This window comes from Filicampus tigris, chromosome 8 (genome assembly GCF_054856515.1).
Source record: "Filicampus tigris isolate MCC_2025a chromosome 8, RoL_Ftig_1.0, whole genome shotgun sequence".
Lineage (NCBI taxonomy): Eukaryota > Metazoa > Chordata > Actinopteri > Syngnathiformes > Syngnathidae > Filicampus > Filicampus tigris.
In genome coordinates, this window is record NC_141224.1 from 21,644,826 (window position 1) to 21,665,282 (window position 20,457).

The 20,457-nt window shown below is 38.0% G+C and overlaps 1 protein-coding gene across 2 annotated transcripts; it reads right to left on the bottom strand.

Annotated features, from left to right (window-relative positions):
• Nucleotides 1-145: 145 nt before the first annotated feature.
• On the bottom strand, nucleotides 146-20,277 carry ttk (ttk protein kinase). 2 transcript variants are annotated; one of them, XM_086038536.1, is made up of 25 exons: nucleotides 20,116-20,277; nucleotides 19,488-19,575; nucleotides 19,189-19,411; nucleotides 18,912-19,018; nucleotides 18,691-18,831; nucleotides 14,657-14,771; nucleotides 14,511-14,580; nucleotides 14,302-14,417; nucleotides 13,023-13,110; nucleotides 12,816-12,924; nucleotides 12,478-12,700; nucleotides 11,383-11,489; nucleotides 9,714-9,857; nucleotides 7,849-7,970; nucleotides 5,836-5,969; nucleotides 5,536-5,665; nucleotides 5,118-5,210; nucleotides 4,810-4,967; nucleotides 3,143-3,294; nucleotides 2,945-3,069; nucleotides 2,758-2,832; nucleotides 2,483-2,659; nucleotides 1,913-2,009; nucleotides 486-571; nucleotides 146-407 (listed from the first exon to the last, which is right to left on the bottom strand). In XM_086038536.1, the coding sequence occupies exons 2-25, from the start codon at nucleotides 19,573-19,575 to the stop codon at nucleotides 342-344; spliced, it is 2,946 nt and encodes a 981-aa protein (XP_085894662.1). In that variant the 5' UTR covers nucleotides 20,116-20,277; the 3' UTR covers nucleotides 146-341. The 2 variants fall into 2 exon arrangements, with proteins under 2 accessions (XP_085894662.1, XP_085894661.1); XM_086038535.1 differs by having other exon boundaries at nucleotides 5,118-5,213.
• Between the last annotated feature and the right edge of the window lie 180 nt (nucleotides 20,278-20,457).

The following is a 20,457-nucleotide window of genomic DNA, read 5'->3' on the forward strand; positions in this document are numbered from 1 at the left end:
CTGCAGCACTGGTCTGCCTTTTGCATGAAGTATCCTCCATATTACAAATTATAGCAAACTGCAATTACCTGAAACTGTCTTTTGTGTAATGGTGGACGTCTGTGGTTTGGCACTGCACTATACAAATTACAGGAACACATGACGATATGAGTAACACCTGAGGATACAGTAAGTTTATTTAAACAGAACAGGACTTAGCAAAGATGAAAAGGGGGAGAACAATTTTTCTACCAAAAAAGTGTACTGCAGTCATGTTCAATATCTTGCAGAGTTTACATTTTTACTGTGTAAAGGTTTAAAAAGAAAAAAGCAAATATATTTACATTTCTTTTTCTACATTGTTAAGTTGACTTAGCACACTCTGCCACATCCAGCTTCATGCCACTGTTGCACATTTTGGCCAGATTCTGTTGAGAGAGAAAAACTGTATGAGATGATGAAATGGCTGCAGAAAATAAGCAATCAATTTATCAAGTAAATCTTACATTAGCAGCTCGGATGATGCTGTTGGGAGACTGGAGGGCTGCAAGGTCTGTGAGTATTTTCTTGAGATCACTGTTGCTTGGACGTTCTGAAACAGTTGAAAATGTGTCACGTGGTGATTCTCAACAAAATGAGCCTTTGAATCTAATTTGAATTTCACTACATCCCCAATTATTGGGGAAACTAGGTTCTCCATTAACAGTGGCCAAGGCCACAACGTAACAATCTCGGGCAACCCGAAGTTCACAAATGTTTGCTCGACCGGGCCAGTACAAATTTCATAAATAAATATGATGAAATCAACACATTCTTGCTTTTTTAATGCTCAATATTTGGAGTTTTATCCAATTCAATGAATCAATCATCATTGGGGGATTTTACTGCGCTGCACACATTTTTTTTGCACGGCAGGTCAAAGCAACACGCTATTCAAAATTAATTTTCCGTCTTTCTATTAGGCAGTGTGTATAATCATTAAAAGTGCAAATATCAACAGCTTCTGATTCCCTGATAAAAGGTTCTAGCCGATTAAGTATCAAAATAATGACATACCCTATATGCAGCCATATTAGACATTTTTGACCAGTTAACGTAATCACTGTGATGTCATGCGTGCAGCAACACGCTACTGCTCATTTTGGGCTTGTATCCTGGTTTATTATGCTGTAAAAATACCGTCATCAAGTATTGCCATATAGTTTGGATGGCACTTCTAGATTTATTGCGGGAGTGACTGGCAAACACAGCCAGACCATGTGTGTGTGCAACCGTTCCATTATGGTTGCATAATGTACGAAAACCGTGACCGATTGTCACCAAAACGTATGTGCACATGGATATCCTAATCATACACTAGTATGAAAATATTACAACGAAACTTGCAATAATTTGGATTATATTAACATCGTAAGCATTGCCTCTTTCATATGCATACAGTATGAATGAGGGAACGCTTATGGCCATAAAACAAAACAAAAAATGACCGACTGTCACCAACATTTATGTGCACATGGATATGACTATTAGAACAATATCAAAAAACAAAGTCACAATATTTTGGATTATACAAACGTCGTAAACGTTGCAACGCTTACCTTTTATGTTTTTGTTTTAGCCTATATTTCCCACCCCTAGACTTCTGTGTAACTAGCCACATTTGACATTTGTTTGTTTACTGGTGTTTAAGTTAAAAGTGTATAAAAAAAAATAAATCCTGTGTGACATCTTTCTTTGCAAATATCCTGTTTATTACGTGGAGACCCACGGCTAATCAAGCGAAGCGGCCAAAATATGTACATATTTTTTATGGCTTAATGTAGCTGCTGCAGCTTGCAATCTGATGCGCTTTGTACTCCAGCAATTATGGTAAATCCTACCTGTTTAATCATGTGGAGCACATTGTATGCATTTGTGTGCTGAATGCCTGTACCTGGTTCCGGAGACCCTTGTGGCTTAAGTTGCAGGTATGGATGCTCCAGCAGTTCTACAACAGATATTCGCTCCCTGGGATTTCGGACCAAGCACCTCTGTCCAACAAGAGGCCATATTAGCTGATACAAATTTACTAACTTCATGACACAGCACAAAAGAGGTTCGCTGATATATGTATCTAGTAGTACTTGTCGGTCAGTGTCTTTTGTGAAGACAACAACTCCACTGTTTGGCAACACCAAAATTGAGTAATTCATTCTCTGAATGATTCTCAACTGACCAAAGAACAAAATCACCCATTCTTTGAGAGGAGCTATGTCGGTTTTCAGGAGTCACATTCATTAAATTAACTTGTACATTGTATATGTATATTATAGCCACATATTACGCTGTCAAATGTAGTACACCTGATGAAGATTTGGCCTGATACTGCATGCAACTAGGGAAGCCTTGCATTTTTTTGCTGCATTTGTTGTAAAATAATACAATATAATGTGCCTGTAAATTAATCATCGAGAAAACCCAAATAACTGCTGTATAAATGACTGATATGTCGTTGGCCCCTTACCTTCAACACATCCAGCAAATCCTTCTCTGAGATGTCAGGAAATTCTATTTTATGGCTGGGATTGATGATGGCGTGCAGCTTGTTGATTTGATTGGTGATGCTTTGGAATGGAGTCTTTCTGTATGTCATACAGTACAGGATGCATCCAAGGGACCACACGTCACCTTTTGGACTAATCTTAGAGACCAAAAAAAAAAAAAAAAAAGTTAGCAGACACTCTTCTACAATCAGGAAGGTATTTATTAAATTGTTGAAAAATACAATATGAAGAGTACTTTTGAGTGTGCTTTTCCACGCTGGGATGAAGTGTCTTTAATTGCCTCAGGGGGCATATAGTTGAGGGTTCCAGCCTGTGATTGAGAAACAACTATTACGTAACTACACTCACCTTGACCATGTTATATTTCACTTGTATGTCAAACATTCATTGAGTTTTCACTATGCTAAATGTACAGCTCGTACTTGTGTATCCTTCATAATGCTTGTTACATCAGGTTGGATACGGTTTGCAATGCCAAAGTCAATTAGCTTCAATGATGCATTGACAATGACAAAATTTGCTGGCTTCAAGTCACTGTGGACGATGCCTGCACACAAGAGACAAAGCGCGCATGAAACTGGTTTGAAATAAATACAAGTTAGGAAGAGGAAAAAAAGTACCATGTTTGTGGATGGTATGGACAGCTTCAAGCATGTTCTTCCAGTAGAACTTCCTGTCAAGGGGATTGACAGTGGTTCTGTTCCGCAACCAAGTGTTTAGATCCAAGTTGCCACACTCCATCAACATATAAATGTAGCTGTTTGTTATTTCACTGCAAAAACATGACCACGAGAACATTAAAATAACCCTCAAATGTAGTACAGTGCATTTCCATGTTTTTTCCCTTAAAGGGACACTTGGGTGAGCTTAACATTGGCACTTATGTAACAGGTTTGCATGTAAAAATGACATCAGTACTAAAGTGCCCCCCCTAAAAGACTCTGTTGTGATTTAAGATCTTTTTTGTGATTAGATTTACGACTAATTGCCCCGTCCCCTATTGGGGCGTGGCTTATGTTATGTTTTCGGTCTCAGCGGTCTACGTCACGGGAGGGAGGCAAGTGTGGTAATATTGCTCGCTTTGTCAGTTCTGTTGTCTAAAACGGCGACCGATCGCCACCAAAATGCAAATGCACATTACTACTCTTGTCCGCTTCAACCTGTGAAAGTATAAAAGTGTTCTGCACAATAGTTTGGATTTATTGACACAAAACGTGAAAAACGTGATCTCATCATGATCACCTCCACAAAATCAAAAATACCATGGCGATCGCTTCTCCACTTACACAGGCGGACAAGAACATGAATGCACACGCCAACCCCGACTGCTTATATTTCGGAGATTTAGCGACGGTAAACTCGTGTTAACTCTCATGTCGCGGGGTTGCCTCCCAAGCAGTCGCATGCATTGTCCGACACCACTTGCAGCCGCGAGAGTGGAGCGGCGTCAGAGTGAGGTAAGACCTCATCGAACGCAGAGGGTGTCTTGAACGTGCGCATCCGACCCCACAGCCGAGTGTGGTCGCATTGGAACGTGCCATTTCGGCTGTTCCGTTCCAAATTGGACGCCGTGTTGTAGGTCGAAAAACTGGGGCCATTCCTCATCCAAATAAATGTGCAAGTCTACTCATTCCCACTTCAGTCTCTGGAAATATCCTGACTGGTGTTTAATGCCTCGCCCGTCCTAACCGTGATCAGCAAAGAAGCAGTGTTTTTTTTTTTTTTTTAAGCAAAGAAGCAGTGTGCACTTGTCCGAGCATAAAGCTATGTAGCTCTGCTCACTTCCACGTTTCCTCATTCTCATATAAATCAGACACGGGGGGATTAATCCTTTTGATATGTTGAAGTGGTCATTAGTAGCGATAGCCACATAAATTTTGGTGCCAATTGATCAAGGTTTTTGTACGTTATAAGCAATGAAAGTACAATGATTTCCAATGGAGAGTTTGGAATCGGTTCCTCCCGTGACTCCGGCCGAACAAGGATAGAACGGTAGGGGGCGCGGCCATCCTCCTCATTAACAAGAGGCGCTATTCATGGAGTCACTTATTTCCTAATCTCTCCCAAATGTATTGATAAAATAGAAAATGACAACTCTTTTCATTTTCCTGATCAAAAAATATATAAAATGAACTTGTTAGTGAAAACATGGCCATCCCGGCCCCACCGTCCCTTTAATATGAAGTACCGGCAAGTAATCTGTGTGATAGTAAAACCACACATCATCTAACAATGTGATAGGGCTTTGTATGCAATGGAATTCTTTCCAACCTGTCTGTGTACTTACTAGTCATAGAGCTTTATAATTTGATCGCTGTATTGCTGCAAGTGGTTCAGATGTCCAATCTCATTTTTGTAGCTTTCCACTGTCTGAACATCTGCTTCCTCAAGGTTTACATATTTCACTGCAAACAACTGCTTTTTTTGATCCAGGACCTGGTACACCTAAAGAAAAAAAAGAAATCAAGTCAAGAACAATAGAACAATGAGGACCAATACCTAATATTATGCATTACTATTATTATTATCAATATAAGTGTGTTACGCGCACAACACATTTTCATCATAATATACTTCCTTTCTGTCATTACTTACCTTGCTGGATCCGCCACGTCCAATCATTTTAAGAATGAAGAACTGTCTGCCTTTAATGGTAATGCATTCATTTGACAGTGATGTGAATGAATCCTGCTGGTATTAGAAAATGTAAAAGAAAGGAAAGGAAATAAAGAACATCCTATTACAGTTTCAAATGGTTGAGAAATACAATTCAAGTTTTGTATCGTTAGTGGAACCAACAAAGTGACATATTTAGACTCCATAGTTATACCAAATTTGATTGGCATTTTATCCCAATTGTTAAGTTTAGAATTTAATTACTTAATTATTATACCGATAAACATATCCAGACAGAAAATACAGACACTTCCTTATCCATGTGATACAAACAGTAAGTGGAATTACAGTACACTGTACAGTATATGCAGTCGTGGCACAAGTTAAGGGGTTGTACCTGTGGAATGTGAAACTCAGCTGAGTGATTGAGAGGTGTGCATGGCTGCTGAACAGGTTCACCTCTGTGTGATGTTTTTATGGATGAATACAACACTGCAGGGTCTCTCTTTACAACAGGAGTAATAAAGCTGAAGGGGACAAGGACAGAAGTTAGTTTATTTTACAGCTGCATAGACAAACTTCGTTAATTCACACAACAATGCTTCACACTTATCTAAATCTAAAGGTTCTTTGCATTAAAAGCAGGCCCCAAAATAGATGTATTCTATCTAACAAGCCTGCATACTGTAGGTGTTACCTATTAGCACACGCATTTCTGCAGTTATTTGGAGTCTGTGGATGGAATTTCGATGGAAGCGGAAGAGATGGAGTCGGGATGGATTTCATCACACAGGAAACCGGTTTGGAATCAGGTGGTGTTATACGTTTCACCTGAAAAGAAGATGCATGCAAAAAGAGGTTCAATTTAAAATTCAAGAAGTTGAATCACAAAATGTGTTGTGTGAACAGGGTTTTTCTCCTAGATACTAAATTGGAAGCGGCTGCCTCTGGCTCAAAAACCTCTCATATCATGAAAATGGTTTTCAACTGACCAATGATTGACTGCAGTGCGGCATTACGCCAAAGGTGTCAGGCGATTGATTGCATTTTTTAAAAAGTAAATAGTTTTTTTTGGAACCAAGGATGTCTCACTTTTCAGAAAAATACATCTTAAACGGGTTGTATGCTGTTTTACTTTTCAGAGAGTGCTTACAAAATAAGCAAGTATTCTTCAAAGCAAGGTAAGATAAAGATGAGAGGTGAGTGCAGGTGAAACAGCACCAATGTTTAGAGGTAGTCAAAAAGTTGGAATTCATGTTACTGATGAGATGCAGCCATTTGTCAGGTCTGAAAGTAGTAAGCCGTGTGAAATTGTGTGGACCAGTAAAGGCAAGGGTTAAGGACAGGACATGGCGGTGAAGCGAGTGTATTTAGTTATGAAAGAGTAACTGTGAATAGAAAAGAGTAGAATAGACAGTAGTCACTGCCAGAGGGTCAAGTCGACCTGTTTGACAAAAAAAAAAAAAAAAAAAAAAAAAAAAAAAAAAAGGATTATTATTAAAGCAAAGTCAACACCAGTAATGTCAGGGGCTAAAAAAAAATTAAAAAAAAATAAAATATCTTCCCAGATTTTCTCAACAGACACAGCAGTTAGGGCTGTGCAATGAATCGAAATCCAATTACAATTTACAATTATTACACTCCATGATTACAAAATTGGAATAATCGTGAAAAACAATTATTAAAATGTGTTTCCATCCAACGCACCAAAAAATGTTTGTTTACACAAGGAAATCATACTTGAATTTATACATTTGCACCTTTAAAAAAAAAAAATTACAATAATGTTGCAAATTTTGTTTGGTCCAAAAGGAACTTAATATTAAATTTGGTCTTTATATTTTTTACATGTAAACATTTTCTTGTTTTGTACCAAAAAAATAAATGATCGTTTGAATAATCGTGATTTCAATTATTACCAAAATAATCATGATTAATATTTTTTTCATAATCGGGCAGCCCTAATAGCAGTGATGCTTTGTACTTTATAGTAGTATAGTATAATATAGATATCCCCTTGCCACTGCTCTTGTGAGACAGCCGTCCACAATCTACAGCCTGGATACCTCAAAGAGTCATGTTATGACAGTGCTCAATAATCAGCAAGAGGAAAAAGAAACCGCATTAAAGGAGCACCAAAAATAAGGGCTGTTAAAAAATAAAATAAAAAAAGCTTTATTTTGTTTTTAGGGAGAACATTGATCGTAGCGTGCCATGCTGTAGCTTCAGATGTGGATATGGACAAAGTCAAATGTATTTACTTAGCCCTTATTAATGCTTCTTCAAAATAATATTCTATAAAAATGTCTCAAGCAAAAGTGGCCACACCACACAAGCTATGAACCCATTATTCGCTGATCGAAGTGCTTGGGCTGGGCTTATTTTGATAGTTCAAAGGAAATATGTAATAACATGATTGTTAACTGAACATGTTTAAATAATATCAAAAATAGTATATTTTTAGGAAAAAGAAAAATGTATTACTTCACAGAAAAGCGAAAAATGTTTGTTTGAGGCAATTGAGTGTGTGCGAATGATTAGAATGGTACAACTTCTACTTGAAATTAAGCCAGGAAAAAGTGACTGCCTTGAAATGACATGAACAGACCATATAGAACTCAGATAAGCCACAGTATTGGCAGATACACTGGTGTGGTACTGGTTTACATTTACCAAACAATTCTGTAGAAAGTGTATAAAGATGTCAAACCTCTGTAGAAACATCCTTCTGAGTTGTCATCTTCCATTCTCCAACTGATACACTCTCCTTGCTGGAAGTTTTGGGATGCTCCATTGTTTGGTTCTCAGCTACCCTGTCAGGGAGTTGGGGTTCTTGGATTTACCCCACATGTTGACATGTTAATTTCCAAAACTAAAAGAAAGAATCATTGGGGGGTTGGGGGGTGTCTTACTCTACAATTATGCTAGGAAAATACCCAAGGCCATTAAAAAAAAGGGAAGTCTGGACACTGATGTGATTGTACTGCATGCTTTACAGAGGCCATGTAAACAAGCGTCTTTATTTTCCCCATATTTAAAGTAAAGGTCTGCGGTAGCCTTGGTCAATTTTTAGCCTTTTGTAAGTGGATTTTTGGCAATTTTTTTTTTACTTTATACTCACAATACAATATTACATCATAGCGTACAGTCTTTTATATACTGTACGTATGTATACATATATTGTTAGACTTTACACGATCAGGATTTTTGGAGCCGTTAACCGAGCAGCGAGTAAGAAAAAAAAAAATGTAATCACCGATTACAAGATGGTGCAATATGTCTATGTAAAAAAACATTCACTTGATATACTTGTTTACTCGAACAATCTTTACCACGCCCCATGGAAGGGGGCGGCGCCAATTTCAATATGAAACATTTATTCGTTAACAAACGAGGAAAACTTGGTTTTTAATAATAATGTAGCTGCTTTCAACACATGCAATTATAACACAGATACCAAATCTAACCCGTTGAGGAAGTGTATGCTCTAACATACAATTACAACAGTTAGCAGGTAGCGCCAAAATCCATTAGCGGAGGCCAAAAATCCTCTGTGGCAGCCCTTGGCTAAATTTACAGATCCAATCATCAACAATTTACGACATTAAAATGTTAAAATGACATCACAACTGCTCATAATGACCAATCACGGCTCAGATTCAGAAAACAGGTCAGCCGTGATTGGTCGTTGTGAGCAGTTGTGATGTCATTTTCAGTCGACAGAAGACAAAATGGCCGCCCCCAAAGATGGCTAAAAACGACTTCATTTTGCTGCTTAACCTATACTCCACAAATGCAAAATTAATCAGAATGCCGTGGTTTCAACTCGTGGGCCTGCTGGGAACATAATCTTGAGAAAAATATGTTTGGGTTGACTTCCGCTTTAAGGCAGATTGCAAAATTAACAAAATATGCAGAATATCGGCCGATCCGATATAGGTTATAGCTGACCAGATTGGTGGAAAAATCGATACTGTATATTCTATATAATGTTGGCAAAGCCATACAAAGATGATACTGTATCCAAATTTATCCAATGAATGTATAAAATAAATATTTTAAAAAAACATATATAATAGTAAATATTATATAGCTATAGTAAAGATAGAATACAGACAATGTTTTATGGAATGTCACTCATTCGTTCCCTGAACCATTAATCCTCACTAGGTGTGTAATGTAATATCAATGGCGTCGGGCCAAAACCTCATAAGGCACATTTTGGCGAATTTCATATTTTTTCTAAAATTGATTGATACTATTGGTCAGTCCACATGTGTGGGTATTATTTTTATCCATTATGGACCAATCTAAAGTGCTGAAAATGGCTTGCTCTCTTTCACGATGCAATGTTCATTCATGGTTGAACGACCTTGCCATTTTTGGGGTCTGACCATGATGATCATGTGAGCTTTTTGTGGAAAAAAAATCCCTTACACATGGTACATTTTGGAAAAAGTCAATTGCATGGCATGGTAGTATATATGTTATGCCAAGTTAGGTAACCGGAAGGCACCTGCAGCTCTGGGCATGTCATCGCTGTCCAGTCTTTAATATATTTGGTTTTGAAAATACCTATTGAGAGCTGCTCCTTCTTGGTGGGAATAAGTTGTTTCTCTCCAGCTTTCAGGTTCCGTTGGGCCATTTCCAACAGCTCGGCTGGCTTGGCACTTAATGATTGGGCTTTGAGCAGTATTGAAGTCGCCTTGTTCACATTTCCTTAATAAAGAGGACAAAATGGCATTCTAAATTTGATTTGCAATCAATCAGCTAACAGTCATGCTTTAATAGCTGGAGTAGGCATTTTGACCCCCCCCCCCCCCAAAAAAAAAAACTTTTACGATATGTTATACAATTGTTTAATTCATGTATTTATTCTTAGGGAAAATTATCCCTAAAACTACCCAATCAGACAAAGGACAGAGAGAAGGCTGATCCAAAATCTACTGGAAAGGAAACTCAATTGTTCTCAAAGGGTAAAAGGCTGCTAGCCAATCACCTGACTTGAATTTAATTTTAAAAAAAAACCCTATAGAAAGACCTGAAACTCAAGGTCCATAAAATAAGATTTGCAAACTGCTTGTGTGAAGGATGGGCCTAAAATCACACAAGAGCAATGCATGCGATGCCATACAGGAGCAGTCTTGATATGGCGTTAGATCGATGCCACAATTAAATGGCGTAATGTCAAATACTGCGTACAAAAATGTGTTCTGCGTGTATTAAATGTAAAATACCACATAGAAAGCATGTTTTGTGCGTTTAAAAATGTGTTTCGCGTGTACAAAACCATCCACACGCACTTATAATTGTGAATCGGACAGTAGGGCTAACTTTGATTGGCTGTTTACTATCCATGATGAATTGATGAAATATGATGATGATGATGATGAATGTTTGATTTTCTATTTTGTATTCATAGTGGCCCATTAACTAAGCTAAAATATGTTGTCCAAAAATTGGATTATTCAATAGAATTGTCAGTAGGATACTCAAATACTAAAATAATCAATAGCTGCAGGCCTACAACTTTCTCGTTATATTTGTCTTTTTTTGTTTTTGTTTAATAAAACCCTTGTTTCAGGTCCGAGATTAATCTGAAGGAAATACATTTTTTTTAAAAATCTCCTCAAAATTAAAATTTCTCCTCAAATTAAGACAATTTATAAAAATGCACCGCAAAGAAAAAAAAAAGTTATTACTTCAAGTCTTATATATACAGTGTACAAATTATTGAAACACCCCCCCCCCCCCCCGCTGCTAAACCTCCAATAACAATTCTCTCTTAAATGCCAACCCAACCGCCCCACGCAAAAAGCAAAACATTTTCAACAAATATTACAAAACATTGGAAGAAATATTTATTTTTTATTTTATTTTTTTAAAATCTGTGCGATGAATCTGCAGGTGTTGAACCACGAGTATGCAGACCACTATTCGAATTCTTTTTCCGGTTACTTAACTCCGGTTAGCAACACAAGTTTAATTAAAGAAAACAATAAAAAAGGAATTGAAAAGCTCTTTACTTCATGTTTAGGGATAATGTTGGTGTTTTGACGCTGACGGCTGCTGTGTGCGCGTGTGTTGTTAAGTGAAGTGAGGCTACAGCTTGCTAGCAGCTTCAACACTACACACTTCAGCTTGAAGTATCAATGCATAAGAAATGTGTTCCACCTTCCACATTAGATTCCAGCAGCCAGTAGTAAATATCAGGCAAAACTGTAAAAAGATTGCATTACTATACCTTGAGAAACCACAAACTGAGCATGTGCTACATGGACAAAGGCAAAGGCTTTGCATTGGGATCTTGCAACTATGAATTGGTCTTCAGCCGCATCGGGGTCATCAATGCTTTAAAGGAAAAACACAAAATTAAATACAAAAATGTGAAAAGTGTCATAATAATAAAGCATCATCATCATACATCTCTTATTGGAATGCAAGGCCACACTGTACATCACATTTAATATTATATAACAAACAGCCTAGTGAAGGGAGTATAGGTGAGTGGTTCACAACCAAGGAGCTATGTATGGCACACTATGTGCTATGAGAGGTTGTCACTTACCAAGGGTGCTGTAGAATATTATGCAATTTCATTAAATTTGTCAGCAAACACCCCAAAATTATCCACACAAAACTCAATGTCTCCTCCACGGCAGCAAATTGAAAGCTGTTTTGTGTGCAGCCGGAAGCTCCGCTGGCACACACACACTTCTTCCAATCACAATCATAACAAAATGGCCACCATTAAGATGTGTTGAATGTAATAACAAAAAACAAATTAAATGACTACTAGTTTTTCTGTGTTTTGGCGGCTGGTTTGACTAGGTTGGCTCCCTGCTGACGTAACGGCTATATTCGCTGTGAGACGGCCGCCACACGTCACCAGCGAGACGTTTATCTCCATGTCGCTGCACCTCAGCTTTGATGGTCAGTCAAAATATGTCCTTATGCGATGAGATGATGATTTTTTTTTTTTTTTTTTTTTTTTTTTAAACAGTAAAGGGCATTGTTTCAATAAGCTGCCATTGTGTAGCCCTGGTATATTGTTCTTGTAACGAGGAAATACAAACTAAAAACTGAAGAAAAGAAAAAGAAAAAGTGGGGGGAGAAATGAGCACCAAATAACGTTGTTGAGAATCAGTCCCAAATTTGTATGTGCACCCTTGAAGAGTTTGACTATTATTTCAGTATACGTTTTGTGACATTCGTTTGGTGGTGTGGCAAGAGATTTTTCCTAATGTAAAATGTGTGTAACCTGCACTGATTTAATAGAAGGTTGGGGAAAATCTTTAAGTGGTAATACAGTAAAACTATGTAGTGAGCTCACACTTACCCCTTGAGTTCTGCATATTTGATCAGCAATCTTGCATAGCTGGAGTTCTTGTTGTACTGTCTTATCGGCAGACGTGAAAAGACTTCAGAATAGCAATCCTTGAGTTTATTACGAAGGTTGATGTCTGTATGAGGGTTGCCTCTTTTTTCAAGGTTAATCAGGTAAGTCCAACAAGACTCAGGGGAATTTGAAATAAGGACTTGTTCAAAATTGTAAGTTACATCTGCAAAGAAAAAGCTCAAATCAAGACACGTAAACATAACAAAATACTTTAAAAATGTTTGATCTTGGTCTATCAAATTTGTATGCACTCATGTATTAAAATTGCTTATTAATACCATCCAATTTCAGGGCGGATTTTGGATCATGTGCAAAAAGACGAGCGATCATGGACCCCACAGAGTCCTGGTCCTCCCAAGGGCGACTTTCTGGAGTTACAGATGGTGTCTGCAATAATGAACAGCCATTGCTACAACATTACTCCTGAACTAACCACTAAAAAAAGCTTTTGAATGAATACTAAATCAAGAATACAAAACGCTAACCGGCAAGCTGGCCATGGAGTCATCAACAGCAGCTTTCTTTGACGAGGGTAATGCAAGCTCCGTGCTCCCATCTGAACCAGGCGATTGCCTGAAACACAAGGACACCATTTACACACCTCACATTTGTTGTTGCATATAACTCATTTTGTTATTTAACAAGTTCTGTACTTCATTATAGAACAGATGCAGTTCAGGAAATCAAAGGATGGAACAACTTGGGCTGAACGACCATACCATGCCATAAGATCAAGCGACCAATGTTGAGATGGACACATTCACTTACCGTGTAGATCCTGCCATTTTGCTTAATTAAATCTGCCAAAAATTGCTCACCAATCGACAGCTCATTCATCAAAGTCATGTTCTTCACATGCACAAATACAGAACTCATAATCATTTAATAGTAGTTGCTAAAGAATCTATGAACATAAATAAATACATATGGGGATTTTTTTCTTATAGAGCTTTACCCACAAAATACAAAATATATGAAAATACAGAGATATATTTTCTCCATTTTATCAACTTCACTTTTTTTTTTATTTATTTATTTTTTTTTTTAAATCGAAAAATTTTGCCCCAAAAAAACACTGAATCAATCAGGTAAGCAAACAGTGTCATGAAACTGCCCCCCCCCACCCCCCCACCCCCCACAGACGGATGGACGTCCATAGCCAGCGAATCTTACATGACTATAACGTGTATAACGTATGTGGACGAAGGACATCTCCGCAGCTGTGCGCTTCATGCGCCTTGGAGGAAAGACACACAGCTGAAAACTTGGCTGCTCTCCTGCGGAGTGTTGATGGGTACTAGAAAATAAAGCCGTCGCCTGTGTGCATGATAATACACCTAAAATATGGCGAATGAGACTCTGCTGGACTGGGAGTCGGTACCATTACTCATTACATTATTCATAATAAATGCCATGTATTGCATTGGCAAATGTATCAGAAATGTAGTTCTCTTTCAATTGTTCATTTTTATTCAGTCAGTTGTTGTTACATCAATAGAATTTAAATTAACAAACTGTCCTGAATGTTTGGGCTAAAATAGCCCCTACTGTAAATACACAAAACATGTGCATTTTAAACTTTGAATTCAATATGTATTAAATTTCAAGTTTTCTTGCTTATAGACCCGCAAATTTTATTTGCGACTAGTCGGCGGGCAAATTAGTCGAAATGACCATCCCTAGTTGAAAGAGCCTTTATTGAGAGTCAAGATTGTCCTACAAATTTGTTTTGCATTAAAATGAGTTTTCTTGTGGAAAAATTACCTGGACGTGTTGTTTATGATTGATTCATTACTGCTGTTTGATGGGCTCCCATTGATGTAATCGCCATCGCCATCCTTTTCTGGGATGGAAAAAGGAACATTGGGAACTCTGCATGGCTAGAATGTGGGGGGAGTGAAAATGAGATTAAAACACCAACAAATGAGTAATACTTAAAAATTTAGACCAACAGTGAGAAATTCAATTCTCACCAAACTCTTGCACTGAGTTGTAGATCTCCAGTTCTGCAGCTGGTCTGACGGTACGCTGAGAATTTCACTTCTGTGAGCAAGGGAAGAGAAAAAAAGTGACGTTTCCCAAAATGTCCTTTAAAGTTGGAAGCAGTCGTTCGTCTTACCCCAAGTTGAAAATGCTTGACAGATGCAATTCACCCGTGCCATCTGATATCCTGCTTACTTTCTGAAACTCTGAGCCTTTTTTGACAACATCATGTGCAGTACTGTTTAAAAATGCTGTCAAAAAATGCAATGACAATGAAGAACATTAATATCAGATATAATGTAAACTTGAAAGGTTTTTATTAAAACAAATTAGACTGATGTGTTAGATCAGCGTGTGATGGTTATCAGAGCACGCTTTTATATGAAAATAATACAGTAGCTTCTTGCACGGACCAGAGCAAATACAAATATGTATGCTGTCAATGCTAATGCAGTGTATATAGTGTTTAAAGGCAGGATGACTTATAACCACAAACCACTTAGACGTGATGAGGACGCAAAGGACAAGATTATTAAGCTTTTTAAAAGAGAGTGAAATGTGTGAGCGTGAGCATGCATGACAATAAGCAAAGAAAAAGATAAATTCATTGTACATTCTCATCTTTAAATAATGATGCATTTCACGATATCCAAATGTAACAATACGATAATATCAGAATGTGAACCTCATGATACGATAATTATCACGATATTGTGAGGAGGTTGGTGAGATATAAAAAGCTCATGATACTGTAAAAAAAAAAAAAGAAAACGTTTTTTAAAAGCTAATTAAAAACCCATCACAATATTCTGTTTTTGTACATAACAGCATTCACAAATCAATAGGCTTAGCCAGTCATGCGCTCCTATTGGCTCAGCAGTGCAAAGTATTATCGTCTATGTAGTTCACAATGCTGTGTTCAGCTGAAGCGGGCCGACAAATGTTGAAACATATTTGCTGGTATGACAGATTTATGGGACCTTTTCTTGGTTAGAACAGTTTTGTTCATGTGGGCAATAATCTGTTTACTTTGGTTGTGTCGGGGTGTGCATGGTTTCTGTAGAACACGAAATGACCGTAATGTATCGACAGTCGCCACGTTATTAAATCAGTTTACAAAACGCCAGGCAAAAACCACTTCTGAGAGAGAACATGAGCCAAAGAGGGCAAAAAGCGATGAGTACAGCAATTAAAAGGTAAACGACCATCATTTTATTCTTTACTGTATTCTTTGTTTTTTTACACAATGCACAGCTCATTTATTGTGCAATCTAATTGTAACATGTATTTGTTGCATGTTTTGATGCATTTTTATGCTCTATAAAACATTTATGTCTGAATATTGGGGGGCTTGGAACGGATTATGGCATTTACATGGAAAAGGGGTCTCTATTTACAAAATTTTCTACTTAAGAAATTTCTTCCAGAACCAATTGATTTCGTAAGTAGAGGTACCACTGTATACATATACTGGTATTTCAAATAGTACAGTTATTAACATTAAAGGTCAGGGTGAAAACATTTTTCAGAGTCTGTTAAAATTGATATTCTCATTGGTAATAGGTTTTATAATATATACCTGTGTAAGTCACTTCCTGCAAGTTGTCAACCACAGATCGATTAGAAAATAGGTTTAACCTACTCATTCCGAATGTTTCCGAACCTCATGGAAGCTTGAGGAATCGTGGCTTTAGCCACCGGAAGTGACATAGATATAGCTAAACCGCTCGCTACAACATAGACTGTACAATTTCAATGCGCTTATCAAACACAGCACATTCAATGGCGAGCAATGTTTTGGAATGAGAGGTTTTGAAACACACGAGCCGACAGAAGGGGGCGTTATTAGACCGTTCATGATTAGTCACAGTGAATCCTATGACTACTATGATGTCACATCTCCGGAAAAAGCCGAAGATGAAGGCGCGCGAGATCCAGAACCAGACGACACATTCTGAATTGTATTTAGTGATTAAACTGCTGTTTTCCAAAGACCTAATCACATTTTAATGACAGTTGTGCATTGTAAAGGGGGTTCTAGAGGGCTACAGAAAAGTTTTCAATGTTTGCACCCTGACCTTTAACCTCAATGTATATAAATGACCTACAATGACAGAACACCTAATATTGAGGCACTTATTTGCTAATGCACACACGCATTGTGAATCGGGTCGATTCGTGGAGGAACGCAAATGTTGCCCTTCATTTCTGACATTTAACGTGCACTGCTGTTCAAAAGTTTGGGGACACCAAGAAATTTCCGTATCTTTGAAAGAAAAGTAGTTTTTTTTCAATGAGGATAACTTTAACCTAATCAGAAATACACTCTGTACATTATCAATGTGGTAAATGACAATTCTAGCTGCAAATGTCAGGTTTTTCGTGCAATATCTACATAGGCGTATAGAGGGCCATTTCCAGCAACTCTCACGCCAGTGTTCTAAAGGTACAAGGTGTTTGCCCATTGAGTCAGAAGGCTAAAGGATATCAGAAAACCCTTGTGCACTGTTGAAAATAGTCAACGCCTGAGACCAAGCGACCGCCACATTTGTTGTTTTAAGAAGAAATAGATCAAAACAAATGTAGAAGAAAAATGGTGAGTGCGTGAGAAAGCATGGAGCTAGAGGAGCCATTTGCACTGTACAATTTGTATAGTGTATTGTAGCTATAGTATAATCAGCCGGGAACATTTCGGCTTTCGTACTATGGCGATGGAGTGCACAGCTGCGAGCGAACAAGAACTGTGAGTCAGCGTTGTTGGACCTCCGCTCGGTATGTTGCAGGTAATACTTCAAACATGCTAACATCACCCCGATACAGTTACCGAGGGTAGAAAAAAGAAACCCGCTCAACACCAACAACTTATCCCTGCTACTTTTAAGCAGCCTGGAGAAGTGACAGCAGACCAGACGGAGTCAACTATATTCGTAATTACTGAAGCAATCGGCATACTACATGTTACTAGTTGGCATGTGCTACCTTATCTGCAACCTCATTCTATCCATACAAGGAAGGGGGGTTTCCTGTGTTTGATTAGAATTATTATTATAATTGTTATTATTGAACAACCCTAAGGCGCAAGTTTTTATTCTATTTTGTGCTTTTATAACAGGGAATGTTTTTGGTTTATAGAAAATTGAATTGCAAGTTGCTCTCTGTTAAAGCAGCACTGGGCAGGAAATCGACCTTAAAGTTTTTTCACAACTCTTTTGATGAAACATTGACTTACAAGTTGTTGAATGGGACTTTTGTCTGTATCATTTTTACTGGCACTAAGCAACTTTGACGTGGATGGAAGCAAACCTGGCACACAAAAAAATACAAATGTCCTGAATTGCTTTGCGACATACTCACTTCATCCTTTCGCCAAAAGGACAGAAGTCGATTCGAACGTCTATGGCTCTACGCGCTATTACTGGTGTCATGGCAGAAGCCCCAAAACAAACAAAAAACAAAGTATTGTTTAAACAAAATTTGATTCATTACCTCATTGCTATTCATCTTTCACACAGCCACTGGAAATAGAAATGCAATTCAGTTTATTGCTGTACCGAATCCGTACCGAACAGTGACCCCCATACAGAGGTACGTACCAAACCGTGACTTTTGTGAACAGTCACACCCCTCGTTTTCTAATATCCTTGAGCCTTCCTGACGCAATGGGAAAACACCTTGTACCTTTAGAACACTGGCGTGATAGTTGCTGGAAATGGGCCTTTATACACCTATGTAGATATTGCACCAAAAAAACAGACATTTGCAGATAGAATTGTCATTTACCACATTAATATTGTATAGAGTGTGTTTCTTGGTGACCCCCAACGGTTTGAACGGTAGCGTAGGTGGCATCAAATTAAACTGCACTAATAAACTAACCACCAAAGGGTGCTGGAGCTGCACAAATGAAAAACAACTTGGGCTTTTAGACAGATTTGCTGCTATTAATATCGTGACAAGACGACAACGATTTATCGTGGCAATTTTAATATCGCGATATCACAATATTGCCAATATTGTGAAATCCCTAGCATATACACAAAATGGATGGACAACTACCAACTACCAGTGTCAACCATGCACAGCTTGTTCAAATTTAACAATTAAAAATGTGCAAAGTTAATTTGGATGGGTCAATCTGTAAACTAATTGTTGACACGAAAGGTCACTCACATGGGTCATTTTCCTTGTCGACAGAAAAAATGTGATTTTTTTCTCCCTGCAACCTTTGCAAGGCAGCCTCGAGTAGTTCCTTTGGTTCGGCACCCAGTTCAATTGCATTATGCAGTATGTGCATACATCTCTTTGTGTTGCCTGATAATTAAAAAATAAAATAAAAACATGAATACGGCAGTTATCACGTTAATTTAAAATTGATATGGAAATATTTGTACCTTGAGAATGTGCAAACTCTGCATGTGCGACGTGGACAAATGCGAAGTTCTGGCTATGAGATCTTGCCACACTGAAGTTGGCCTCAGCCTCATTAACGTCTTGAATTCTATGAAATGAAAAAACATCACTGTCAGCTGAAAATAGCAATGCAGCATTTAAATCGCTCCAGATACATAATGGCTAAATAATACCATGTATTTAGAAATACAGTATCGTAGTAGTAGTACTGAAAAGAGGGGGAAGCACTTGGACATGAGTTATAACAAGATTACTCACCTTTTTAACTGTGCAAATCTGACCAACATCCTGGCGTAACTCTCATTTTGACAGTGTAGTCCAAGTGGCATATTTGAGAACACTCTGGTATAAAAACTGATGAGTCGCGTGAGATGGTTCGGATCCGAGTGTGGGTCCCCTTTCTTCTCCAGGTTTATCATATACGAGAGACAAGCTTCGGACGACTTTAAGCTGATGATCTGGTTAATGTTATCAGTGCCATCTGAAAGAATAGAAAAGCAACAGAGCTGATTAAGACTGTGTACAGTAAGTTATGTGACAACAAGGAATTCAAGTACCTTCGTTGAGATGTTTTCTAATCTTGTTGAGCTTTTGACAAACCATGGCAAGTCTCTGCATTCTGTCCGTATGCTCTTCTTCTTCCATCTAAAATGAGAGACAACGACATGTCCGTTCAGATTTAAGAACAACAATGTGTTCCATTATGACATTTCATATACAGTTCATGGTATATGTATTTTTGTTTTGATTATGCGCTGCCGTCTGCAGCCAGGTTAGCATTGCAAATCTGTTCTCAATGGTTGGATAAATGTAAGTTTAAATATATATAGTTTGCCATCGTACGCTTTAGCTCGCACACACACGCACACACACTCACGCACGCGCACGCACGCACACACACACACAAGCAAAACAACATTACGTTGTCAAACTCCGCAGGCCGTTTTTGATTTACACTCCACCTTTTATTACGAAAGGTAAATTGTGAAGTTGCAGCTTTATAGACAATCAAAAAGGTGATAGCCGACAGCCAACGCGCTATTTTCTAGTAGTTTTTTCCCGTCTGACAAAAGCTAACGTGGCTTAGCACGTTGCACCCTAATATTACACTCTGAGGCTGATCACGCTACTTTGCTTCTATCGACACATCACATGAGGGTTTAAATATAATTGTTCGCCTCTCACCGTGCAGATGCCAGTAACGTTAATCCTTCTTTTTCACTCAAGTCAAATGCTATGTTCGTCCTTCCCTCAACTGACAGTTTTCAAATATTGCACTTCCGTTTCAGTAGCGTGTTGATTGGCTAGTTTGAGCTGACGTTATATAGGCGACGCATTCGTTGTTAATAATAGTAATAATAATAATAATAATAATAATAATAATAATAATAACAATAATAATATTAATAATAATAATAACACAGGTGGCACATATTGTGATGTACTTAATGCATTAAATCATGTTGTAGTAACTAGTACTCAACACCCCAATCTGTCAATTAGATAAGCAGATAATACGCAGGATTT